The sequence below is a fragment of the Doryrhamphus excisus genome, linkage group LG14 (genome assembly GCF_037039965.1).
Source record: "Doryrhamphus excisus strain RoL-2023G ecotype Guam linkage group LG14, RoL_Dexc_Guam_v1.1, whole genome shotgun sequence".
Lineage (NCBI taxonomy): Eukaryota > Metazoa > Chordata > Actinopteri > Syngnathiformes > Syngnathidae > Doryrhamphus > Doryrhamphus excisus.
The window spans coordinates 8,311,311-8,338,698 of record NC_136370.1 but is presented as its reverse complement, the minus strand read 5'-3'; the positions used below and the strand labels follow the sequence as shown (position 1 = coordinate 8,338,698).

Genomic DNA, 27,388 nt, shown 5'->3' with positions numbered 1-27,388 from the left:
GACACCAATACGAAAGAACATTATTATTAAAGTACTAAGAACATTTTGAGTTTCAAGCATTTTTTTCCAGTAATATTTATTTACTTATTTCAATTGTAATTGCTTTCTGATATCATGGATTGATTAAACTCTGATTCATCCACTCCACCACTAGCAGTTATGCTTGAGAAATCCAGCGCATGCCCAGTGGTGGACATATATGACGTTGTTTTGACACGTGATTCACAGGGGTCCATTCCTGCTGGTGCAACACTGCCCCCACGTGGCAGCGAAGAGAAAGAACAACCACCCAAGAAAGTCTTTCAACTCGCTGCTGCTTTGGTCATCACACGAGACATGAGATCACGTATTCAATGACTTCTCCTTAACTCAAACACTAGTTTATCCTCCCTGTTATCTGCATGAAGTGTCCACGGAGGCAGCCAACGCGGACTCATGATCACATGGTGGCGCGTGGATAGTCAGTAGTGGGAGCCACGCCAGCGTGAACTCTAGTGGGAAACCGCGACCAGCTGACAGTGCAGCTCCCCATCATGCCTCAGAAGAGCAGAAAAGAGAAGGTAAAGTCCCACATTGTGATTCATATTCCTCTCTTTTATGTATTTGTAAATCGCACATGTGATAATGTATAGTTTTGTCATATAGGAGTCCAGTAAGTCTGGAAAGAACAAGAAATCTGCAAGTAAAAATTGGCCTATATGTGATCAAGATGTAAGTATTTTGTACTTAAAAGTCACATTAGCACTACAGCATAAAAGCACAGTGTAAAAGAGTATGTTTATTTTGGTATGATGTTCTGTTACATTTATGGCATGGATACTTCTGAGTGGCTTTTATGGCCTCCAAGTGATCCAAATTGGAGCTCTAAGATGGTGTGACATTCAGACATTAAGGGTAGTCAATGCAGCTGCATGGAGGGTACCAACATTTGAACGTACAGGGAGTATTATATCCTGCCTCTTGCTTTGAATACCGAAGATGTAACACACACAGCAAATGATAGCGATTTGGCAAAGTTTAACTGCAACATTAGCTAACATTGAATATACAGTCATAAACACACAATGACTTTAAATTGTCAGCTGGTTTTCTGAGGCTGCTTTTGTGTATGCGCAAGCCATATTATTCGGGCTGACATAAATTTATGACAAAAATTCTTATTTTTTGTACAGTTTGTTCTTTATAATATTTTGGTAAGATAGGCTATCTGGTGGTGGTGTTATTTGGTTTCAAAAGTATATCATGTGACATCACGGCCATGATCTTATGACTTTCCGATCAAGGCCAAAGTTGCTTTGTCCCGACTGACATGTCATCAAGATCTAATATCTCCATCACCTGTTTGATGCCCGTGACAGCTCTCTCCTCAATTATTCTACACACTCTGAGGTCCATCGCGATCAAGTTCCTTCCCCCTCCTGCTTAGAACCACCACCCGATCCGACTCAGGGCAGAACTTGACCCTAAAGCACATCACCTCTCCTCCCCGTCTTCCTTTCGCAACCTTGAATTACTTCCAATACTCGTCCTTTCTCTCTGATTTCCTGCAGGGTAAGAAAGTGCGTCCAGCAACCCAGCAGATGAGGGTGAAGCAGCCGGGGTCACACACGGTCGGGAGGCGGGAGAAGAGGTTGAGTTCGTCAAGCTTCCCCCTCAGTGACAACAGGGAGCTGTACAAACTAGCTGCACTGACAGGTAGGCGGGAGAGATTCTCATGGATCACTTCATTAGGTACACATGCACAATCTAGTCAGTTGTAGTATTTTATAGTCAGTTTAAAAAAAGAACTATTAGATGTACATTTACCATGATGGAGAACAGTCTCTTAACAGGATGACAATGTATGCCACCAGGCATGTTTATGATAATATATCTGTACAAAGTTATTGGAGTACATGTCATTAAAATGGAAAAACATACATTTTTTTTAATCTTTAAAAAAGTTGTTTAAACCTATAATAAGCTTGCTGTTTAACCAAGTGACACAACTGGAACACTAAAATAACACACCCTACAGCTGATTGAATGAATTATTAAATATATATTTGTTCTTTATATAGTTGAATGTGCTGACAACAAAATCACAGTAGTTATCAATGGAAATTAAACCATTAACATTACCAAATGAAATTTATTAGATTTATTAGAATCACACTCAAAATTAAAGTGGAAAAACACTAAAGGCTGAGCCAACTTTGATGTCATGTCCTTAAAATAAGTCAAAATAAGGCTCATTAGTGTGTGGCCTCCATGTTTGACTTGGGGTTACATTACATTGTTTAAGTGTTGCCTTTATTTTTTTCAGCAGTATAGTTATCATCCATCCATCCATCCATCCATCTATCCATACATTTTGTTTTCCGTTTAATATGGCTCCTTTGGTCTTAAAAACATGTTTTTCTTCTGTTCAGGAAGTTCAATAAATTCAATAAATAGATAATAAATAATAATAATAATAATAATAATAATAATAATTCAATAAGGCTGCATGGCGGTCGAGTAGTTAGCGCGCAGACCTCACAGCTAGGAGACCAGGGTTCAATTCCACCCTCGGCCATCTCTGTGTGGAGTTTGCATGTTCTCCCCGTGCATGCGTGGGTTTTCTCCGGGTACTCCGGTTTCCTCCCACATTCCAAAAACATGCTAGGTTAATTGGCCACTCCGAATTGTCCATAGGTATGAATGTGAGTGTGAATGGTTGTTTGTCTATATGTGCCCTGTGATTGGCTGGCGACCAGTCCAGGGTGTACCCCGCCTCTCGCCTGAAGACTACTGGGATAGGCTCCAGCACCCGCCGCGACCCTCGTGAGGATAAGCGGTAAAAAATGGATGGATGGATAATTCAATAAATAGAATTTGACATCTCAATGCGGACATGATCATGCGCTGGATCATAATGTATTTTTTCATCACAAAACATCCCTGCGAGCACCGTGTTAGCATGAAAACCGGAACCAAACGTCAATGTCCCCCACATCTGTTGCCCGTCTATTGTACTTTACACCACAAGCCTCCGATTTTCTGATTGAGCATGGCTGCAAAATGACCCTCAATGGAGCCCAAAAAAGTTGCAAGTGCCAGCATTTTGATAAAGAAGTTTAGAAACACTATTGAATTTAAGACATAGCTCCGAGACCTTTTCCCCTACAAAAAAAAGTCTTTACATATTTGGGTCAATAATATCTATGACAACGAGCATCATTTCTATCCCAACAAAAGTGGGATATAGTGTAGTTGTCTGCAACCATGCATGTGTAGTTAATTTTTACATAAAGGGAGCAATTTTCATATTGATACTGCATTAATTGGCAATTACATTGTGTGGGGGTACTCTCTTTTCAAATGTTATTTTTTAATGGTTTTGCCTGGTTGCCCAACATTCAGGAAGGCAGCCATATTAATAATGTATCGCACAGGTAGATCCTCATGACCACCTTTTTAACCTGGAGGTTGCGCTACATAATTCATGGGCTACTGCCCATCGGCTGCTTTATCTGTAATTCAAATGATGTGCTGTAGGATCAAGATGTACCTGGAAGAAAACATTCCATCTCAGTGTTTGTAAGATGCTGACTCAGGCTGGATGTAAATGCTAGACACTCAAGGTTGGAGCATGCATGACGTGTAAGCATTTTGTGATTTAGAAGCTTGAGTTATTGCAAAATAATGACCATATTCTCTGTGTTTTAATTCTCTGTATTGACTACCTTCACTTACATGTATCATGTTTGTGCCAATTTCAGAGCTAGACAGTGAGACCGTTAGGATGAGGTTTGAACAATTACATCTATTTTTCATGGCTTCTTTGTTTACACACAGCATTACATGCAGGATGTGGACTTAAGTGGTTTCCTGTAAGCTTATACTCAGCTGTGTTTTGCTCTTGTACCTGGACTGCAATGTTGGACAATACAGTATGTATATGTTTATATGTTTAACATTAAAACTGAAACAACCAGGAAGTTATGGTGACTAACTAGGGATGGTGTGATCTGGTAGTGAAACCCTGGTTAGCATCATTAGTACGTTTCAGAAGGTCCTGTTTAACAGACTAAAATGTTTTCCCCTAAGAAATCATGCAAATCCAATTAATCCATTCCAGAAAGCCAAAAATAATTAACACAAAACAGGATTTTAAATTATAGATTTATGTGCAGAAAATAATTTCAAATGCATATAAATGATGGATTGAAGTTGTTACTGCTGATTTACGTCTTGAATTCAATCGTGTTTCTTACTTCACTAACCCACAATGGAACCAAAAAACCTTACAAGTGATAAATTGAGGGACACTATTGAATTCAAGAAATAACCCATGGCAAAACAGGAAGGTGGTGTTGAAAAGAAAGGTGTTGATCTCGCTTTAGGAACAATTTTGCCTTCAGAAGTAGATGTTCATTTATCCCTTTCATTCATCATACGTATTTAGAATTTTTTGCATATCAACCTAGAATTGCTAAAGTCATCAGTCTACCATTGATGGCTAACGCAGTGTATTAAATACACTGTAAAATGTATTAAATACATGCTCCACTCCGTATCGACATTGGCCCAATACTGGCCAAATTTAGTGGATTGAATATTGGGGAAAGAAAAATACTACCCATCCGATCTGGAGACTAGCACGTAATTGCGTTTTAATGTTGTGCGACATGCAATAAACAGGCGCTAAAGCACAGTAGCTAACATGTGAATGTGAGTCACTTCGTCGGGCGCTGTTTTCTAAGATGTGTAGAGTTGAGGCGTCTGACGGCATCTAAATCCGTATACTACTATTATATACATATACTACTATTGCTCCTTGGCTGGGACTGTCTCCACCAAAACAACTTTTTGACTAACAATGTATTTATTTAATTAGGACATTGCATACTGACTAACATACTGTATGAGCAAAAGCATCACAGTAAATGTGCCAGAATAGCTAAACTAGCTTCACTTAGCTTCTGGTGTTGTAGTAAACAATGGCAACTGCGGGCAGCCAGATTGTTGTTGAAGCTGGAACTAATCTGTGTGGAGCCACTTTCTGACCTCTTGGCTCTATGACATTCCTCATATTTATATAACATTCATATAACTACTAATAGTTGTGTATTATAAATAGCTTCACTCAGACACATGCACATTCATTCATTCATTTTTCTACCACTTAACCTTATGAGGGCCGCAGGGCTGCTGGAGCCTATCCCAGCTGTCTTTGGGCAAGAGGCCGGGTACACCCTGGACTAGTCGCCAATCAGCCAATCACAGGGCACATATGGACAAACAACCATTTACACTCACATTCATACCTATGGACAGCTTTGGAACTTTTTGGAATATGGGAGGAGAAAACCCACGCATACACATGGGAAGAACATGCAAACTCCACACAGAGATGTCCGAGGGTGGAATCGGACCCCGGTCTCCTAGCTGTGTGGCCTGCACGCTAACCAGTCACCCGCTGTGCAGCTCTCAGACACACAATTTGCACCAATGTTTCGGTCTTGATGACACTTTATGGTGCTTGCGCAGAGTGGAATACCTTGAAATTATGTACTTCGAAATGCTGACCAATTTATGCAAAGTGAGAATATTTGGGAAGCTCCACCTGAGGGTTTGAAGGGGGAGGACTCAGCCAGGTGTCACTTATTGCAGCACAATGATGCTGAAGCATGAATCCACCTTTACATGCAAAGAAGAGAAAAAGTATGTGAGTGCAATATAGCTCTTTTTAGATGCAGGTCAACCTCCTGTCCTCTGCAGTGTAGGCTTTGGTGCTCAAGCATATGTAAATGGGAATCTTTGGTCAGTGAACAGGTGTTGCTGAACTTGGTTTCATTGAGTTGTGCTACCAATTCACAGTTTAAACCCTCATTGGTCGCAATTAATTGCTTCCAGACTGTGATGAGTGAATTTCTGCAAAGGATGATTTCTTATTCATAAATGGTATATTTTCATTCGAGTATAGAATCATATCATCATTTGGTGGGAAATTGTACCAAGCTGCACTAGAAGAAGTAGTGACACAGTAGGGGTCTGCATTGTGATCATATGGCAGTTACTGTCTCCCTTACACCAATCAAATAAGAAATTTGACATAACTAATTAGTCGGTCAACAGTGCATGTTTTATGAACATGATGACTGACAGCTCATCTTCTGCTGCCACAGTCAATGCTGACACCTTCTGGTCAAAAATGGAAGTGTAAGTGTTCCCCAGAGTTCACCATTCAACTTTTAAATTGAATTTTTTTGTCACTATTGTGTTGCATGGACATTTTGTGTGAGGAATACCATATAATATGATTGTTGGCTTCATCTCTTGGTGTATGATATGGTTCCTGGATAATTTTACTACCTGGATGGCACCAAATAAGTGGTAGTATTAGCTCTTGTGGAGGCTTTGGAGCACTGTGTGACAGAGGCATGGAAAAACTTCATCTGCCTCGATGAGTTGAGTTATGTTCCTAAACACCCACCCAGCAAATAGTGAAAAACCACAAAAATGGGAGCAATCAGAGATAGCCATGTTACATGCCGTTTCACACATACAGAAACAATTACAGGTATACAGTATTGTACTTATACATCATCAAGTCTTGTCAAAGCATCTCCTTGCTTGAAAATAGCACCATGTGCTGGATTTACAGCATACCCCCACCCCACCCCCGCTTTATATAGTGCCATCAAATGTGACTTCCCAGAAAAGCATTAGAAATTCATATAAATATTGGGGGCAGTGAAGGTTGAACAGCGACTAGGCGGGGATTTACTGTATTATTTGTTCTGGTTGCTCAGTACAATATGGCTAAAGGGACAAAAGTCAGTAAAACAGCCACAAAATTACGTAATTATGTACACATTTGTATGACTTTTTAGAATGAGCCCCCTCGGCAACAGCATGCTATTATTACTCTTGTTCAGTCTCATAAAACTCTGTGGTCTTTTACAATAATACTGATTTAGTAATACAGCTCTTGTATTCAACAGTGATAAGATATTCAGTTACAACATTGTGAAATAATATGGAGAGACAGTCTTGTGTTATGAATGTGGTTTCACTGTGTATTCTCGGGGAATCATGTGAAGTGTACAACAACAAAATAATTATATTTTGTGACAGCCTTTCACAAACAAGTAGTGGGTCAGTTTTTATTGGGCTGATTGGGAACAATTTTATTGATTGTTAAACACCCATTTCAGTTTTTGGCAAAGGATGCAATTTGATGTTTCTTTTCCTTAAATATGAAACATTTATTTTTGTAAGATTTTTTTTGCCAGCTGAGTGGTGCCATCTTGCAAAATATATGTATAAATTGCTGTGAGTGAGCTGACAATTCACTCTTGCTACACTTGACAACCAGTCATCATCTTGCAATTTGTATTCTTGCTGAAAGCCCTAGATTTGAACTCCCTTGCCCCCTTCCAAGTAGTATCTTTATATTAGTCACTTGAATTCAAACGACATAAGCCATGCTCATCTTCCACCTTTGAAGTACTGTAGAAAGTGTTTCTTCAGCGATTGTCTTTAAACACACTGACACTCAATTATTTCCAGCTCCAAATGCTCAAACAGATAATGCAGAAAGCCGTGTAAATGGTCCTGGGCTGCCTAGCATATACTGTAGCGTCACCAGAGACTAGCAACTGGGGGGCGGGGCCAAGGCAACAAATTCCAGCGCCTGTCCCACCCACTTCATACCCCTCCCCCTCTCAGCCAATTACCTTCAACCGTGGTGGCAGTCTCCTTTTCTATTGTACCAGAGTAGTCCCAGCTCAGCCAATGGGCGTCCTCCATCGCACGTGACGTCACAAACTAGCCAGTTCCCTCCAGCGGCAGGGAGCTTCATTTTCTAATCTGCTTTGTGCTAAAATGGAGGCTGGCCTCTCGCCCTGAGTGAGTGGATCACCTTCCTGGTTGAGGTTTATATGTTGACATGCAATAAATCTGCTGACAGAATGGTTGTGGATGCACCTAATTCCAATGGGCCTTTTCAGCCGGTGGCTCTTATGCACTTCAGAGGTACGTACGGACTAATTATTCTTCCTGTATTGTCGCGGGGAATTAGGGGGGAAGAAAGGTGTGTGTGTGTGTTGCTGTGCTCCAGTTCCCCTCCACTGCTTGTAGCGCGTTCAGTTACACAAAATGAGACCGAAAGTCAGCACTGGTGTACTAAACAACATCGGGGCTGTCATTAGTAAGCCGCTCGCTTTCTTAGGGGGTACGGAAACGTTAAAACGTTAAATTCTTATTTTACTAGCTTGCTAGCTAGCCACTCTCCTTGCCCATCCCCCCCGCCATTCGTGACGATAACGGAAGTGACGTCAGACTATGACCCTTTCATCAGTTGAATTAAGATTATGTCGTGTACATTTACGCGACATTATTGTCCTTCAAAAACTGACACAAGTATCCGTACTTTTTAAGATATGTATTTCCAAATTTTAGAGAGTCATTTGGAGCACTTGGCTATTTTCCCTAAAGTAAACCAAAATAGATTCAACAGTTCAGAGGATGCTGTAAAGACATAAAATTACACCATTAACAATGCACTGCAATGGTTTGATTTCCTTGTCATTTGGCTTGGCAGCTTTCAAATACAATTAATGACAGTAATTTAGGAATATTGAATCTAATATCCTTTCACCCACTTGGCACAGCTATGTATGCCTTCTTGAGAACACTTACCACACTTTTGTACAATGAACTGTTTAAAAGGCTGGCTCTTGTCCCCACTGCAATCTGCAGCCCGGCCCTAGCTGCCTGCAACCCAAGGCAATTATTGATTGCATTCTATTGAGCCACACTAGCCACTGTCTGCGTGTCTCTATCATTGTGACCCTTGCCCATAGGTAATTTTTTTTCCACAGGATCTTTGCATCTCTATACGTGAGGTGTCCGGCTTTAAATGTGCCATCTGTGCTCCATTTTGCTCCAGGCAAATTAGTGCTGTTTTGAGTATTGTTGCACAAAGTCCAACGAACAGGTGGTCCTTGTTTGCATTTGCATTGACACTTCAGGAACCTCCACAAAGTAGTACCTCTGTTTGACTACCTTCATCCATGCAAGTTGGAGTTCCTAGTTTTAATAATATTATAAGCCTACAAGAATAAGTTGTAGCCAACAGTAAAGACTGGTAACTATTATTTACAGGGCTCTACATTAAAAACCAAAATGACTTGCCCATAGGGAATCCTTAAGGTGAGAACTACTTGCCCGAACTTGCCCCATGTAAAATGAAAAGACTGCCATAATGAGAATTTCAAATAAATAAAATAAATAATACCTTACACATCGTAGTCGTAGTAAGCAGTGATATAAGTTGTGCACCACAATGAAACATTATTGAATAGACACATTTGTGTACTAGTAAAGTGTTTTTAATCCAGAAAAAAAAGCTCAATGGTCAAACAATAATTTGTGAAGCAAAGGTGAGAAAAATCCACAGAGAAATGGAAGCGCTAGATTTTGTAGCTTGTGCAAAATCAGCACTTGGTATTGGATCTAATGGGTGGTGTTTCATTGTGACCACTTCAAATTGTCACAGCAATGTGATTCACTCACCTGTGCCATCATTTGATTTGCTGCCGCTAATAAAATGCTTGTTTAGGAGGCACTGGTTCATCACTTTTTGCTGTTTCCTTCAGAATTAGACGATGTTGGCCTCGACGCCATGATGGATGTTTTCGTAGTCAAACGATCGCTGATTGGTTGATCGCAAACAACGGGTGTGGGTAAAACGCGGACTGTGGATTACGGACCGCGGTCTAAATAAACGATTCTGATTGGTCCATTTCAAGATTTGCAAGGATTGGTTTGCAAATTACCACCGGAATTACGCAGTCCGTGTTTTACCAACACCCAACAAGAACCGCTTTAAAAAAACATGTATGGCATGCTAAAGTGCACTTGCCCGACGGGAATATCACTGATTGGATTTACTTGCACGTATTTTGTTTTAACTTGCCCCGGGCCATCGGTACATCGTTATTGTCGAGCCCTGATTTATTCATTTTTAAATACAATGGAGTCACTGTTGAAATCTCAATCTGTTTAAGGATGACTTCCACTTCTTTTTATTTAGAAACAAAGTTTCCCATTGGAAATTAAAGAAAACATCAGCTCATCTATTATGATCCTCCATATTTATTTTTGTCCAAACCATCAATTTGTATATGCGTGTGTGTATCCTCTCTGCTATTACCAAATAGCGGTATTTTAATTTTACTTGGGTTCAAGTCATCAACAATCTTTTTTTAATATAGCTATTTCATAACCTGTGATAACTGTGGTATCATTACAAAAAAAAAATCCCTCTTTAAGGAATACAGTGACGGTTGCACACTGAGGACCATCTTATGCTTTTTAACATTCTTAGCTGTCATAAAGTATAAAAAGAAGCAAATCATTTTATGTTAATAATATACAATGTTCTTTGGCTCCCACAACTTGCTGTCCATTCTTTGTTTATTAATAATATCAGCATAGTGTCACTTAAGCCATGTTTTACTGCAACACGGACCAGTTATGTCGCAAGTTCCATGTGAAAATGAACTTGGGTGTATTTTTCCAGAAATATTTGTTATGGGGTATTCATATTTACTTGTTATTCCTTATTTCCCAACTGTGCTGCTCAGAGGAGAGCATTGGGTGTGTTTAAATGCTGCTTGTGTTGCAAACTTTGACTCCAAAGCTGCACAAATCCTGGTTGCAAGTAATCACATGTTGCTTGCTTTCACATATTCCTCTAAACCTGTAACACTGTGTTCCCTTTCATAAGGATAAATAGTTGTGTCCCCTTTCGTAATGATAAATAGTATCACTGTTTGCATTGACCATAACATATTGCCGATAAAGCAGATTACCAAAGCGGCATTTCCAACTGCCAGCAAGCAGAGGCTGTGGTTCCAGTGTGATTGTGATTATTATTATCTTTTGAACAGGAGCGCCCCTGGCGTAAATCATTCTTCTGTTCTCCAACAGACAGGATGACAGACACTGGTTTGTGTGCGCGTTGCATTGGTTCCCCCTCCCCTCAGTGTTCTGCGGGTTACATTAATAGAAGTCACATTGTGGTTCACATCAATTTTGCCACCAACAATGTAGCGTCTCTCTGTTGCACAACAAACTGCCGAGTATTTTAGGACCACACAGAATATTTCTAACACAGGCAGACTGTCTTATGTAATAGAAGCGGACCGAAGGGTACGACCTGGCAACATGTTGAACTACAACTCTTAAATAAGACAGTAGTTGCAATTTGTTAAAATGATTAAAGCAATTCTACCTTGCAGTATTTTGATGATTTAAAACAGCACAGAAACTTATTTGTTCAATGGTTCATTGTTCAAGTTGGTTTTCTAACTGTGGCCACCTCGCTTTGTTCCTGCGGAAACACTAGCCACGTGTTGGGTCCAACCGAATGCAATTGGAATATTTGGGTCCACGTGTACGTGGCTAATGTCGTTGTCTTAACTTGTCAAGAGTTTTGTTTTCTTGCTTCCTGATGAACCATAGATTAATTGGTGTTGAATTCTTTTGCAGCTGGTCTATTCCCATTTACAACCTTGTAACTGATGCATGACTGCAGTTGGAATTGTGCCTTGTTAACATGCCTCTTCGCAGATGCCATTTTGGGGGGTCCTGAGACAAACAAATGTTGTTTTGCAGTATACCTATCAGAGGCGTGACGGAGGTAAACGCGCATACTGTACGTATTATGTAATGTTCTGTGGTTGGTTTATCGTTGCTAGTGTACGTACTGTCCGACAGTCTATCAAGCAGGGCGATAACAGATTTTGGAACTCTGTGCGCCAAATTATCAGGCGCACTGCTGATTTTTTAGAAAATTAAAGGCTTTTAAGTGCGCCTTACAGTGTAGAAAATACAGTATTCACGAGGGTCACCGAATGTGGAGATATGATTCAGAACAAGACAGGAGTGGAAGATAAGTGGTATAACTCCTATGTTACATCTCAGTTGTTGACTTGGAAACAGAAGTTTGTGGACAAGTGCGACCTGCCACTATGAAATAACACAACCATAACCATAAATCTTTATGGTATTGGTATTGGAGATGCAGAAGACTGGGTTGGATGGGGGCGATTGATTTGCTGGGGCGACCCCTAGAGGGAAAAGCTGAAAGGGAAAGAAGACTAAAAATATTTATGGTGGTGTGACATGGCCACAGTAGACTGCATCGAGTGCGTTTTATTTATTATTGGAAATAATTGAGAGTAGGGATCGACCAATATGTTTTTTTTTTTTCGGGCCAGTACCGATTTTTTTTTTATCACCTTTAGCCGATGGCCGATTTTGCTTGAGCCGATATTTGTGGCCAATACTGCTTTTGGTAGGATTCAGCTTTATTAAACACACATTTAAACGGCATTATCAACTTTAAAAGGAATAAATATTCAACATATGTAAAACATTTCTGACGTAGTTTAAGTTTTAAAATTTTATCTAGCATCAATGTGATGACTGCTCCTCCGCAGTGAGATCCCCCCGCCTCCACACACACAAACACATCACGCTGGCACAATTTAGTAAGATATATAAAACATTTCTCTCATTAAAGTTCATGTTGTGCACGCTAAAGACATCTGATAGCAGACACACACGGCTGCTCCAATTCGTTCTGTGTGCGTGTGCAGAGCTCTCGGAGAGAGCACACACACATAACACGACACGCATTTAACCTCAGCCGGGAAATGAAACTCCTACAAACACCATGGGACTGAATTGACAACGTTGACATTAAAGCGGTGTTCCTAACAGCTGTACATATTAGCCTCCAACTACATCAACAGCTCCCTAATTCCAACAGTTGGCACTTTTAAAGATGAGGCATTCAGCAGCATTCCTGTTTTTCAAGCACGTATATTGCATGCACTTCATGTTCATGTTTCCTATTTCAAAGCAGGTGGCAATATTTCAACTAAGTTTAACTGTTGGAGGCTAATTAAAAGTTGAAAACGTACCCTTGTTGTGATTCACCACTGTTGCAGTGGGGAGGGGTATCGCTACTACGTGTGTTGCAGGGTCCTCTGGCAACACAAAGGTGCCCGGGGGATGCCTGTCTGTAAATCACGTGGCGGAAAAATACATCGGCGAACCCACTCGCCTATCGGCCGATACCAATTCCAGTCAAGAACGAAAAATACCGGCCGATATATCGGTCGATCCATAATTGAGAGTGTTTGTACACACTGCTGAATATGTGGAGACAACTACGTTTGCAGACATTCCTCCTTGGTGTATTTCTTGACCATAAGTGATTAAAAAAAAAAAAAAAAATATATATATATATATATATATATATATATATATAATATGGTGGTGCTCTTGAGTGACACTAGAGAAGATCTTAGGCACTTCAGTTTGCATCTGTTTATACTGTCTGCTTATACTGCTCACACATTTAAATACTTAATTTAATTTAGCTGTTAGCTGTAAATTTACCTGTAAATGTATTTACTTTCTGCACTGGGGGTCCGAGAGGACTGGAATTTCACGTATGCATGTTGAGCACGTACAGCATTTTTGACAAAGTTGACTTTGACTTGACTTTGACGTAGATTAAGCTATTTTTTATTTGTGCAAGTAGTATGCCAGGACGGTACTTGGAATGAGCTTGTCAATACATCGGAAATGGCAAGAGTTCATTACTCAACACATGACCACTATAACCATCACACAGCAACTTAACATATAATGGATAACACCTACACAAGGTAATTGCCACTACTGGTAGAGGATAATAAACAACACCTACTTTTTCACTTTAAACATGTACTTTAAGCAACAAAAAAGTACTGGTAGTCACGCTGGGAGCTGGCAACACTTCTGTCGCTGGGAGAGCTTCTGGCTTGATATTGTTTTGGTTTCGGGTGACGAAAAGCTGTTCTTTCAATAGGGTAACGGGGGTATGCTGGAGCCTATCCCAGCTGACTTCAGGCTACAGGCAGGGTACACCCTGGACTGGCTGTCAGCCAATTGCAGCGCAATTGACTTTCAAACTAAAAATTCACATTTAATTGTCACTGTATTACTATTAATTATTACTGTATTAAGAATACCATTAACCTCTATACCACCATCTATTTACACACATCGACCTGTCGCCTTCGCCTATCTTCTTCTTCAGCAGTTTGTCGGCTTGCAAACAAACTCATTTGCATATTACTGTCAACTAACACACAACTTTACTTTCAAAATGCGACCATTTAGTCACAGTCTGCAACCCTGTATTTCCTGTGTCCATGTGACTGCTAGAGTTTGTTTACATGTGGAAATGAAGCGAAACGGAAAGTGCCCCAACTACCACATACCAATAATAAAGACCACTATTTTTTCCTTCCTCCAAATATCTGGGCCGAGACCGTTCACCTACTTCCCAAATGCCCTCATCTTCTCCATTATGTCCTCTCTGCTGTTGTTATCTGCCCCCTGGGTTTGAACCGTCCCTGCACTTCAGTCTTCATGACTCATTTGCCAGCTTCCATCACTCTCACATTCACTCGCCTCCCCCATCTTTCATATGCCCGTCTGCACCTCCCTCTCGTTAAACATGGCTTCCCCCTCTCCGATATTCTCGATGCTTCATTGATCGGTTGTACCTGCAGTTAGTTTTTACAGTCATTTTTAATCCTGTGCTCCCACTTGACTCTCTTCTCAGACGTGGCTCCCGCAGAGCAGGAGAAGCTCTTCATCCAGAAGCTGCGGCAGTGCTGTGTCCTTTTCGACTTCCTGTCCGACCCGCTGAGCGACCTGAAATGGAAGGAGGTGAAGCGGGCGGCGTTGAGCGAGATGGTGGAGTACATCACCCACAACAGGAATGTCATCACAGAGCCCATCTACCCGGAGGTGGTTCACATGGTCAGTGAGTGGAGCTGGTGGCTGGGATTGGATGGATGGAGGGTGGTCCGTTTGTGTCAAAAGACGAAGATGAGGGTGTAACTCGGTCAGAGAATAGGGGCATGCTGTTGAAAATGAATTCAACCCAAGTATAGAGTCCTTACGAGCAAGACTAACATTGTAGCCTTGCTGCAACCAGCAGTGTCTATCTTATATCTCGTGATAAACACGGCGAAGGTGGAACCTCCGAGCGTGAATTGAAGCAAGCGGGCTAGATGAATATATCACCACCGCTTTAATGTAAGAGCCGTTTTACGATGCCTGATGATGACATGCAGGTTCTGAGTGACACAGGAAGCATTGTTATTCTTGTACCCAACTCGTCGTACAGACATTCTCAACACACAGAGCACATACTACCGCCTTCAAAATAAAAGCGCTGTTTGCTATCTGTGTAAACAAGAGTGTCAAAAACATATCTCCATATTAGGGCTTGGTGAGAGAGACTAAAACTCACACCCGATATATTTAGGTAGAACATTGATGTATGATACATATATCCTGATATTATTCCATCAACTGAATTTCAACTAAAGTCAAAGCCAATGTATTTGTGGTGGGCACCACAAATATATCAATGTATGGGAAACACTGACATTTGTAAGAGCATAGACATCTCTTTCCCCGAGACTAAAAAGTTGAAAAAGACATACATCAGTGACTTGGAGAGAGAGTCAAGACTTTCTTGAAAAAAAGTGAAAGATTGGGCAAATTAGCCCACAAAAAGAGTCGTTATGCCAATTTAGGGTAAAGATGATCATTGAAGCTCAGTCAACAACTGTCTGAGCTAAGGAATATATCTATTCAGGGCTCGACAATAACGATGTACCGATGGCCCGGGGCAAGTTAAAACAAAATTCGGGCAAGTAAATCTAATCAGTGATATTCCCGTCGGGCAAGTGCACTTTGGCATGCCAAGAGTTTTTTTTTAAAGCGGTTCTTGTTGGGTGTTGGTAAAACACGGACTGCGTAATTCCGGTGGTAATTTGCAAAGCAATCCTTGCAAATCTTGAAATGGACCAATCAGAATCGTTTATTTAGACTGCGGTCCGTAATCCACAGTCCGCGTTTTACCCACACCCGTTGTTCGCGATCAACCAATCAGCGATTGTTTGACTACGAAAACATCCATCATGGCGTCGCTGCCAACATCGTCTAATTCTGAAGGAAACAGCAAAAAGTGATGAACCAGGGCCTCCTAAACAAATATTTTATTAGCGGCAGCAAATCAAATGATGGCACAGGTGAGTGAATCACATTGCTGTGACAATTTGAAGTGGTCACAATGAAACACCACCGATTAGATCCAATATCAAGTGCTGATTTTGCACAAGCTACAAAATCTAGCGCTTCCATTTCTCTGTGGATTTTTCTCACCTTTGCTTCACAAATTATTGTTTGACCATTGAGCTTTTTTTCTGGATTAAAAACACATTACTAGTACACAAATGTGTCTATTCAATAATGTTTCATTGTGGTGCACAACTTATAAATATCACTGCTTACTACGACTACGATGTATAAGGTATTATTTATTTTATTATTTTATTTATTTGAGATTCTCATGTGATGCCACAAAAAATTACATGATATCATTATGGCAGTCTTTTCATTTTACATGGGGCAAGTAGTTCTCACCTTAAGGATTCCCTATGGGCAAGTCATTTTGGTTTTTAATGTAGAGCCCTGCTATTGTTTGAGTGTGACTTACTTCACTTGATATTTCTACCACAGATTAGATTTGGTCATTTAAAAAGCTTTTTCCTGAAATGGGGCTTAAACAAGGGACATTCTGAGTCAGAGAATTCCCTGCTCACAAGGGAAGGGAAGTATTGGAAGTCTGGAGCACAAGCAGCAGCCTGTGGCTCGCCATCAAATTCATACTTGTCCCCGGCCAATCTGTAGTAAAGCTGTGAGACAGAAACTGAACGATTAACACGAGATGCTGCACAGCACAAGCTCAGCAGTCATGTGTATGACCTTTTTCCATTTTTACCTCTGTGCATCTTCGCGGGCTTGACATGGAGCGCGGTGCAGCGACGCCACAACAGTCTTATCTACCTTGCAGTCTTGTCGAACAAGGCTCCCACTGTCTCGGCGGGCCACCTGCACTGTCCCATGATCGGCCCGCAGCCCACGGGGGGAGTCATTTGACACAGCGAGAAGCCTCAATACCGCACTTACCACACACTCGCATTATTGTGACCCAAAACCCCTCAACCCACAGTTACAGGAACCTACAGATAATAAATGGATGTAAAACTAAGATGAGAAAGCATTTTTCTGCAAAAGTTGATATTGCTCAAGCAAATTAATTCTACTGGTGGACAGTGGCTTCATGGTTTATATGCATACAGTGCAGGTCACAGTAAGAACTATGCCATGGGTGTCTAAAGTGTGGTCCAGGGGATATTTGCATCTCGTGGCTATTCATTTGTTGGCCCGTGGCACATTTTAAAATTATAATTTAACAAGAAAACCCCAGCAAAAATGGGAAAACAAATCTGCAGTAATTTTACAAGAATAAAGTCACAATATACAGAGGAAAAAAAATAATTCTGCCTCTCACAATAACAGATTTTGCTGGCCGATACAGTATTTTATCCTGTGTACGTTAATGGTCTTATTTCATATATGGGCCCATCAGCCGATGTTTTTTTTCAGTCCCAAATATTGGTACTGGCATCTGCCCCAGAAATCCCATATCGGTCAGGCTCTTGTACTGACGCCAGCAAAATTCTCAAGTTATTTTTAGTGTTCGATTAATGTTTTATCGCCCCAGGCCTAGTGCCCACGAGACTTTTTCTGAATGAGAAATCTCGTCACATTTTGCAAGATCTTTTGACACCCTATTAAGTAGGCAAGAAAAGAGTAAATGAAGTGGTAAGCGTGTTATAACCAATGTTATATTTTGAGAAGGTTTTGATTTTGCTTCACTATCTTAAAATTGCCTTAAAAAAACAAACTCTTCATTGTTTATTGTGCCCAACCGTTTGCGACACGAGCCCCTGTTGGAACTCTTTAGGTCACTGATGTGAAAGGTTCTGACTCGCTCAATGACGAGAGTCCATTTGGAATATAACATGACCGGTCCTTTTCAGATGACAGCGTCTTATTCAGTATAGTATCATTAATTTAAGGATATGTTTTATTAAGGTTGTAGTTTGCAACGGTGTTGAACTGCACTACAGCAAGAGTTCTGGATGAGTTCTGGTGTTTTTGTAAGCATTACATCTCAATATATTCTGATTGTTAAATGAACACATCCCTGATAGTTGACATAGCTTGTCTCTTCGTGTGTAATGAAAAATGTATGACACCATTCTCCCATCGTTTTTTGTCTTGTCCTAGTTTGCTGTGAACATGTTCAGAACGCTGCCTCCTTCATCCAACCCAACGGGAGCAGAATTTGATCCCGAGGAGGATGAACCCACACTTGAAGCAGCGTGGCCACACTTACAGGTAAGCTATCAGTTAAATTTGCCAAACCCAGAACATTATCAAGAGACAACTGCAACAATAAGGCACCATATGTAGCTGTAAAGCTGTAGAGTCTCCTTCAAGCGTGAATGGACAAATGCTTTGTTTTTATTATTTTGCATGCACAGACAGAAGTTGGCACAGCATCCTTTTGAATGTTGTAAGAGAATTGGTTAAGCAGAACACCGAGCAGCACAGGGTGTCATACATATTTTACTCTGAATTCTGTACTCTGAATTCTGTCCGTCTTCATCACGGTCTTTTCTTCTTTTGCAGCTCGTCTATGAATTTTTCCTTAGGTTTTTAGAATCGCCTGACTTTCAGCCAAACATAGCAAAGAAATACATCGACCAGAAATTTGTTATGCAGGTAAGAAAGGGTTTGGCTCCTAAAGAGGAACTGCACTTCTTTTGGAATTTTGCCCATCATTCAAAATCCTTATGTGAAACTTATTTCCCTTTTCTGTGCATTGTTGCATGAGAAAACAAGTTTTTAGGAGCTAGCTAGCAAAAGGCGTCATGGGAAATACCTATTTTGACACTAAAGCCCTCACAAAAAAACTAAAAAAAAATGTACATCGTGTTTTTAGCTTCTTTGTTTCATGTATTGTCTGCCCTCTCTTGCATTTAAGCTTCTAGAACTATTTGACAGCGAAGATCCCAGAGAGCGAGACTTCCTCAAGACGACCCTCCACAGGATCTATGGAAAGTTTCTCGGCCTGAGAGCTTACATCAGAAAACAGATTAATAACATTTTCTATAGGTGAGTGCACTTCTTCGCCCCTTTTCACACAGAAGTCCTGAAGCATAGTCACATCTGAGCTGTAAAAGGGCATATTTATACATACAGAGTTTCCTCATGTAATTGATCGTGGTGCACCACCACTGCAAAATAAAAGCTGCCACACCTTTTTAAAATATTTTTTTTCAAAAAACAATGTTTACTGATATATCGTTTGAATGGATATACTGTATATGCTACATAGATACACACAGTATTTTCCAGACTACAAGTCGCACCAGCCACAAATGCACAATGAAGAGGGGAAAAACACACAAGTCACACTGGACGAAAAGTTGAATTTTTGGGGGAAATTTAATTCAGAAAATAAGAAACCAAGAACAAGACATTTCATCTTGAAAGGCAAGTTGTTATAATAATAATAATAATAATAATAAAATGGAGAACAATAGGCATCTGTTGACTTCCTCTGTCCTGGCGAGAGATAATTCAGGAGTCTTTCTCACATCTATCAAAATGTTGCCACTCTCAAGTCTCAATCCATAGCAGGTTATTTAGCAGTCACACTATTAAAAACAAAAAAAGAACCGACAGTGAGTCAGCAACGCATAGTTGGGGCACCTGATTTCACTGATGTGGCTCCTCTAACAATTCCCTTTTTCTTTTTCAGGTTCATCTATGAGACTGAGCACCACAATGGTATTGCTGAACTGCTGGAAATACTTGGAAGGTTTGATTCACCATTAATCACAACAATTAGGCACACCGGCAGAGTCTATCAAGATTCAGTAGTTCTACACCACTACAATAATAAACATGTTGTTACATTAGCAACTCTCCCTCGGTGCTAATCAAACATTGGTTAATTTGTGTTTTGTTTTGCAGCATTATCAATGGATTTGCCTTACCTCTAAAAGAAGAGCACAAGATATTCCTGTTGAAGGTTTTATTACCTCTTCACAAAGTTAAATCACTCAGTGTCTACCATCCACAGGTACAGTGAATATGTCTTGTGTTTTACCCCCCCTTTTTATGCCATAAAAAAGCTCACACTACGGTTCCTGAAGCATGGTGAACCTCTCTTAAGCAGCAGCATCACATTAATGCAGAATGTAAACAATGTGTGATGGTATACAATATAGCAGTTGGCAAAAAGTACACATTAATTTTTTTGGCTGTTTTTTTCAGCTGGCCTACTGTGTGGTGCAGTTTTTAGAAAAGGATAGCACCCTAACTGAGCCGGTGAGTTGAATAATTTCTTGTACATGTTTCATTGCTGGCTTAAAATGCTTTTTATTCGCTTACTTTTCCATCAAAAGGTGGTCATGGCTCTTCTCAAGTACTGGCCAAAGACCCACAGTCCCAAGGAAGTGATGTTTCTCAACGAGCTCGAGGAGATTCTGGACGTCATTGAGCCATCCGAGTTTGTTAAAGTGCAGGAGCCTCTCTTTCGACAGCTGGCCAAATGTGTGTCCAGCCCGCACTTCCAGGTAACCCATGATTGATGACAAGCTTAGCCCTGAAAGTACACTCATTACCCTAGTACGTCCCACTGAAATGTTCGATGTGTTCTCCAGGTGGCAGAGAGAGCTCTGTACTACTGGAACAATGAGTACATCATGAGTTTGATCAGCGACAACGCGGCAAAAATTCTACCAATCATGTTCCCCGCTCTTTACCGCAACTCCAAGACCCACTGGAACAAGTGAGACGCGTTACTCGTGACACTAGAGTGCAACTTTCACACTCTGGTTCCGCTAATCCATCCTCACTGTAAAACACCCGTGTGAAACAATGCCTTTCTGAATGTCACATGGTCAACACTAGTGTCGACAACTACGATATGGCAGCAGACTGTTGCTTATCCCAAGGAAAAACAATTATGAAGTGAAACTCAATGGGATGAACTCTTAATACTGTAATTACTAACGTTTTTTGAGCTTGTTTTGTGAAAAGCACGCACACAAAACCTGTGTGGATGCAGTAAGGGGTGTCCCAGTACAACCTTTTCTCTTTATGACACACTTTTGCAGCCTTGAGTATCGGCTTATACAATATTGATGTGATTTGATAGCAGCACAAGTCATACATACTTACTATTTTGTAATGTGGAATCTTGGAAAAGTCTTGATCGCAAGTGCTATTACTCAAACAGAAGAATAGTCAGCAAGAGTCAATATGAGGAGAAATCACTGCTTTCATGATGTTTTGGACGGCGTTGGTCTATGATCCTTGAATTGACTGTTGTCTATGTCTCAATGTCTTGGCTGAGTTACAATTGCCCGCTACATCCTCATGTTCAAGACCTAACAATAGATCAAGGAACAGTACCTCGCATTTGCAGGGCTTCAGCCAGATTGCGCTCAGGGGGAAGTGGCCACTGAGCTTGGTGTCATTAGCAGAGAGACTGAAAGAGTCACAGAAAACATGTATTTTATCAGGGAAAAGCAAGTTGTGCAGAAACTACTGAACCATTGAACGTTTAAAGGAAAACTGCACTTTTTTGGGGGGTGGGATAATTCACCAGCATTATGTGAAACATGAACACACATTTATTTCCCTTACTGGCATTCTAGCGAGAGAAAACAAGTTAGTATGAGCTAGCCAACATTGAATGGCATTGGGACCTACCTATTTTGGCACTAAAGCCCCAACCAAAAAAAAAAACTCAAATGCCAACAGTGTCCCATTTACAAAACTGACTTGTATATTAACCAAACTACAGCAATATTTTTATTGTAGAAGCTAACACGAAAAACTATATCTGGCAGAGTAACGTGCATCACGAGCCACTTGTCTCAGCATCACTCACAGATGGAACAGATCGAGGAGTGTATGCTACTGGCCCTCAGTTTAGCTACAAAGACAAAGACAGGATGCTTGTTTGCTGTTAGCACCAGGACTGGAGCACAACTCATCTGCAGGAAGATGCAGCCATCCCAGTGAGAGCAGATATTGTGTCTTTGTTGTCGCTGTTATTGACGGAAGTAGCGAAACTTCTGCACTTAATCAGTGCACCAAGGAAAGAAGTTTAGGTAAAAACCGTAAAAGTATTACACATTCTCATCAATGTAGTTGTTAATGCACGATCACTTCATTTATATCAACGATGCAATGTTTTTTTAAAGGGAAAAATTCCCCAAAATTGCGGTGTTCTTTTTAAAGTAAAAAAAAAAAAAAGTTCACATGTGAAGGTTATAATGCCCTTGAGGTTCATCCCCAGAAAATCAAGTACATCTAGCTTTCTGTGTAGAACAAAATGTCTAAGCTCACATCTCCCCCGTTGTTGTCTGCAGGACCATCCACGGCCTAATCTACAATGCACTGAAGCTATTCATGGAGATGAACCAGAAGCTCTTTGATGACTGCACACAGCAGTTCAGGGCTGAGAAAAACAAGTATGCATCACAGATTCTCCTCTACAGCCTCTTTTTCGTGAATGAAAATGGCACTGCACTTTTTTGCCCATCATCCACAATCCTTATGTGAAACATAAGCATTCTTAAGAGAGAAAAACAGCTAGCATGTGGCACTAACAATGCATTTTATGGGACACACCTATTTTGACTATAAAGCCTGAAAAAATTCAGATATTCAGATATATTCTATTTACACATTCTATTTACACAACTGACCTGTATATAGACCATTCCATGCTTTGTTTATACACAACTATATGGACTGTGTTGTGATATTAAATTCTAAAAAGATTCTGGATAGTCATTTGTCCCAAAGCGGTGGCTCTCACGAAGTCTTGTCATGATTAGTCGTAGTGAAAACACATGTGCTTGACACGCTGTTGTTGTTAACAGAAGTAGCGCCAGTTCCCATCTATCGACTATGTGAAATCAATGCGCCCAGAAAAGTTCCAGTATTTAAAATGATCAAAATGTTCATGAGTTCTCACATGGTGCATTGTTAGCTCTCATGCTAACTGTTTTTCCTCCCCTTTAGAATGCACAGAAAAGGGAAAGGCGTGTGCTCATGTTTCACATACTAAGCATTATGGCTGATGGGCAAAACAGTTTTTGTTTTTTAAGATTCAAGAGCGATCAATTGGTAATGGGCAAGTTAATGATGCCACTTTTTGTGTTTGATCCTCTAGGGAAAAGGCCAAGTCGAAAGAGCGTGAAGAAGCTTGGATCAAGATCGAGAACCTCGCCAAATCCAATCCACAGGTTAGCATCGTCCGTTGATATGTGTGCATTCTCTGTATCTGGAATTTCCAAATGAAAAGGGAGTTGTGCACTGTATTGATGTTATTTTAAGGCAACATTAAGGGTTCCCCTTGGAATATCAATTATTTTTTTTTGTAGCATAGTCATGGTTAGTACTGGAATTTAGGATGAAATGCCTGAGAAAGTGGCACATTTTGAGAAATAAGTGAATTTTCTTGCCTTATTTTTTATCAACTATAAGTGTAGGACCATTGCATTCTCTTCTACCTTCTACTATCCGGGTCAGGATCACGGGGGTATCAGTAGGGAAGCCCAGACTTGTTCCAGCTCCATAGAAATAAAAGACATAATCCCTACAGCATGTCTACAGCCAGGTCTTCTCCCGGCTGGGCATCCTAAGACCCTCAAACTGTACTCCCTTCACGCCTTGGCTATGCCAAAAAATTCTGTCCATAAAAATTATAAACAGAATCGGTGACAATGGGCAACCTTTGGCGGAGGCCACCGTTCACTGGAAGCAGGCTCGAATTACTACTGCCAATGCGAACGAATCTCCTGCTCCGGTTGTAGATGGAACGAATGTAGTAGTGCGTCATGCAAGAAAACCACATTGCACTTCTTGTAGCCGAGGTTCGACTAGCAGTAGTGCCCTGCTCTAAAGCACCCTTCTTGAAAATGGTTGCCAAGCCAAAGGTACTGTTCCCCTTCCACACAATGTTGAAGAGTCATGTCAGCTAAGACCGTCCCCTAACATCCGTAGCATTGTACCGTGAATACTTGGAAATTCCTTGAACCTGGATGAACAGTTTGAAAAGGGTTTTAGAATAAAAAGGAGGTACGTTTTATTTCCAAAACTGACAGTTTCTTCTCATTCAATATTACATTGGTTATTTTAAGATTTTAATTTGTGCAGAACCTCTGGATTCATTGCATGCCATTCAAAATCTTTTCTTCATCCCCCTTTATTTGTTTTTGTTTCCCCTTTTCTTTCTTCCTTTGAACTCAGTTCTCTATGTATGTTGATCCCTCTGACCTCGATAGTCCAGTAGCAATGGAGACGGATGTACCTTTGATAGAAGATGTTCAAAGGTTAAAAAAGACAGTTGTGGAAGGCGCGACTCAGGTAAACCTGACATCTCTATGTCTGCTTTCTTTTTCCCTCTTAGAATCTTTTTTGTTGTTTCTATGTCACACACCCCGAGAAGACATGATTGCTGTGCTCTGTACAAATTACGGTCTTTTTTTTTTTTTATATTGAATTCAAGTTTACACAAGAAAGGGTTAAAATCTGATCATGTGTTAAGTCGGGCACTTAAGACCGAGGTTTCAGGTATGGGCCCAACCAATTTGTCTTTAAATATTTGGGGATTGTTTTCCATGTGAGCAAGACATTTTCAACTCAATGAATTGTGTGATATTAAACTTTCTTTCTTTCTAACATCTTACAAAAAAAAGCTTTTTCTACTTCACGATACTGGCTCAGCTCGACTCGCCTCAGTTTGCATCAAAATCCAAATAGTGCTGCAGGAAATCTGAAAACGGCAAAAATGAAGGGGAATGGGGGTGTGGCTTTTAGCTGCTAAGAGGAGACTGAGAGAAGCAAGCAAATTGAAGCGCTGCAGCAAAGTAGAGAGACAGACCTGCCAACATGTACGCATTTTTAGTAGTTTGTTCACATTTTGACCCTTGGATATGCTTTGCTGCTCTCCATTTTGTTGAATTTTTCGGGTTTCAGTTTTGAGTTCAGTCTGTGGAATCGCCTGTGTTGAGGCACACTGGCATACATTCAGCTGCTTCGTTTACTCTCATCAATTGGGCGCCTTCTCGAACATTAGTGTGTAAAAATATCAACGTGGTGCCCTCCATTTTTCATGGGTACTACCGTCTTGTGACAGCGACTGAAGGACCGGGAAGGTAATGCCTGAATCAAACTTCTCTCCATTCAACAGCTTCAGCAGGACCAGTGGAAGGATCGCCCCATGGTGCGGCGCAAATCTGAGTTGCCTCAGGACATCTACACCACGAAAGCCTTGGAGTCCCACCGCAGAGCTGAAGAAATGTTGACAACCCGCGATGGACTCTAGACCCCGCCCCTTGACGGCCATGGACATCCCTCCTCCCACCCAACAGCTGTTAAACTGGATGACCCACGTTGGGCTCGCCATTCCTCCCCTTTTTGTCCCACCCTCATTTTTTATCTTGAATTATTTTGTTCTCGTCCATTCCGGCTGCCTGTGCAGCAAACACACTGGTCCTGTGACCAGTGCAGGAGTCCCGTGTTCACGTTCCTCAGATCTCTGCTTTCTCAGGTTCTTTTGGTTTTATTTGGAGAGTGACGTCCCTGTGTTCATGTCTTCAAGCACCCTTGCCGTTCTATGTTGTCCTGCCCGTTTCCTCCCACCCGGTCATCCCCTCACTCTGGACGAAGACACGGATGACACCATTCCTTAATTCTTTTGTTTGAGAATGGAACTTTAGGAGCTGACGTTTTATGTCTGGATTTTGTTTTTAATGCAAGGCAAGAAAAGTCAAACGAAAGATGAGACTTTCCATCGTCCATTTCTGGTCACTTAACGGACATCTTGCCAGTGCCAAGACTGTTTTGTTTTTATCTACAAACAGGGACACGTGCCTTTGGTTTTGGTCATCAGTGTTTTGTTTTGTAGTGTAGCACACTCACGACCAAATTCAGGCCTGTCCGTCGCCTTGCAGTGTCCAGGAAGACGGTGAGGAAATAAGACTTTTTCCCGTGGACATCCGTCAAGTTCTGTTTTTAGTTGTTTTTTTTTATTTAAATTTTTTTTGCTCATGTGCCATTTGCCGCTTGCTTCGTGTGTTCACAGGCAATATTTTGAAAAGCAGATGGTAATTGTGCCCCCCACAGTTCAAACAATGGTACTGCTGAATGTGATTTTGAGATTCACGTCTTTTGTCGTGACGTTACCCATGATGCAGTGGCAACGTCTATAAGCAAGGATTTAAAATCTCAGTAATTGATTGTTTCAAAGTCATTATTTAATCCCAGCTCTCACTAGTTAATGATGCACGTAATGCTAAATGAGAAACACCAAAAATATTCCCTCTTCAAACTTGGCCAGCATCAGAAAATCAGTACTATTGTTTCAACTAACGAGGCACACCCTATTTTCTTCATATTTGATGTGCTAGTTGTCTTGTCCCTGGAGGTGAAGTAGTGTGGCCGTTCACATGGCCCTAAACCTGACTCTGTCACACGGCCGAACACAAACATGCCAGATGCTGACCAGTGAACTGACATTGTGACTTGGCTCGTTTAACTGTATTAATACTGTATTTGCTTGAATGCAAAAGTTGTAAATTTAAAAAGTACCATGTTAAACATGTACCTTTTACTCTGGAGGAATGCCATTCAACCAAACTTGATTTTTTTTTTTCTTTAAAAAAAACCTATGCTTGCTGGGAAAGATGATCTTTTATGGGTTTTATGAGTTATGAAGTTTAAAAAAAGTCCTTTCTATAGAGACTATTAAAGTTATTTGGTGGCTTTGTCTTTTTCATTTTTAACATTTTATTTCCAAAACATAACTTAAGTGTCCTTTTGTATGTGACCTGTACTATATGATTCATTTAATATTGTATATATGATTTACCTTGTTTCATGTAGTGTTAAATATATATATATATATTATCTAGATTAATTTTGTACAAATTGTCCTGTACAGAATAAAACTTCCTTAGCAAGAAAAAAAGTCAATCTGGCACATACATCATATTTTTTTGTCCCCCTTTCTCCATTCATACCCTCGGCAAAAGGATTTTGGAAAGAACTCATGTTTTTACTGTTAAATCATCTTCACTGCAATGTTCATGCCCATTGTGTGCTCCTATCACTGTCTCTGGTGGTGTACAATGATGATATAGAATGAATAAAGAGCTTATTTGAATATATATTTTCAACCATGCATCCATGTTGGCTTTACTTGAAGAGCTAATCTCATGAACAGCCTTACTTGTAATGAGTCATTTTGAACACAAGGGGGAGCCCAAAGATTTGGTCATACGAGACTAACTGCTCTTTTCAATGTGCTCCTTGAACTTTTCCTATCCCC

General features: G+C 40.6%; 1 protein-coding gene across 4 annotated transcripts; it reads left to right on the top strand.

Moving 5' to 3' along the window:
• The first annotated feature begins 285 nt into the window (after positions 1-285).
• Positions 286-26,713, top strand: ppp2r5ca (protein phosphatase 2, regulatory subunit B', gamma a). 4 transcript variants are annotated; one of them, XM_058091465.2, is made up of 16 exons: positions 286-560; positions 646-711; positions 1,551-1,695; positions 14,663-14,862; positions 18,253-18,363; positions 18,658-18,750; positions 19,013-19,143; positions 19,793-19,852; positions 20,008-20,116; positions 20,311-20,364; positions 20,442-20,612; positions 20,700-20,827; positions 22,419-22,520; positions 23,228-23,300; positions 24,307-24,423; positions 25,250-26,713. In XM_058091465.2, exons 1-16 carry the CDS (start codon positions 534-536, stop codon positions 25,382-25,384), a joined length of 1,722 nt encoding a protein of 573 aa, XP_057947448.1. In that variant the 5' UTR covers positions 286-533; the 3' UTR covers positions 25,385-26,713. The 4 variants fall into 4 exon arrangements, with proteins under 4 accessions (XP_057947448.1, XP_057947449.1, XP_057947450.1 ...); XM_058091466.2 differs by lacking the exon at positions 24,307-24,423 and having other exon boundaries at positions 288-560; XM_058091467.2 differs by lacking the exons at positions 286-560; positions 646-711; positions 1,551-1,695 and adding an exon at positions 7,826-8,004.
• The last annotated feature ends 675 nt before the right edge of the window (positions 26,714-27,388 follow it).

What these genes read in the sequence shown, in the direction of transcription:
- ppp2r5ca (XM_058091465.2), top strand. Translation starts at nt 534, where the DNA reads ATGCCTCAGAAGAGCAGAAAAGAGAAG. An exon ending in CAGCGTGGCCACACTTACAG is followed by an intron (nt 18,364 to 18,657) that starts GTAAGCTATCAG and finishes CTTCTTTTGCAG; the next exon opens with CTCGTCTATGAATTTTTCCT. An exon ending in TGTCCAGCCCGCACTTCCAG is followed by an intron (nt 20,613 to 20,699) that starts GTAACCCATGAT and finishes TGTGTTCTCCAG; the next exon opens with GTGGCAGAGAGAGCTCTGTA.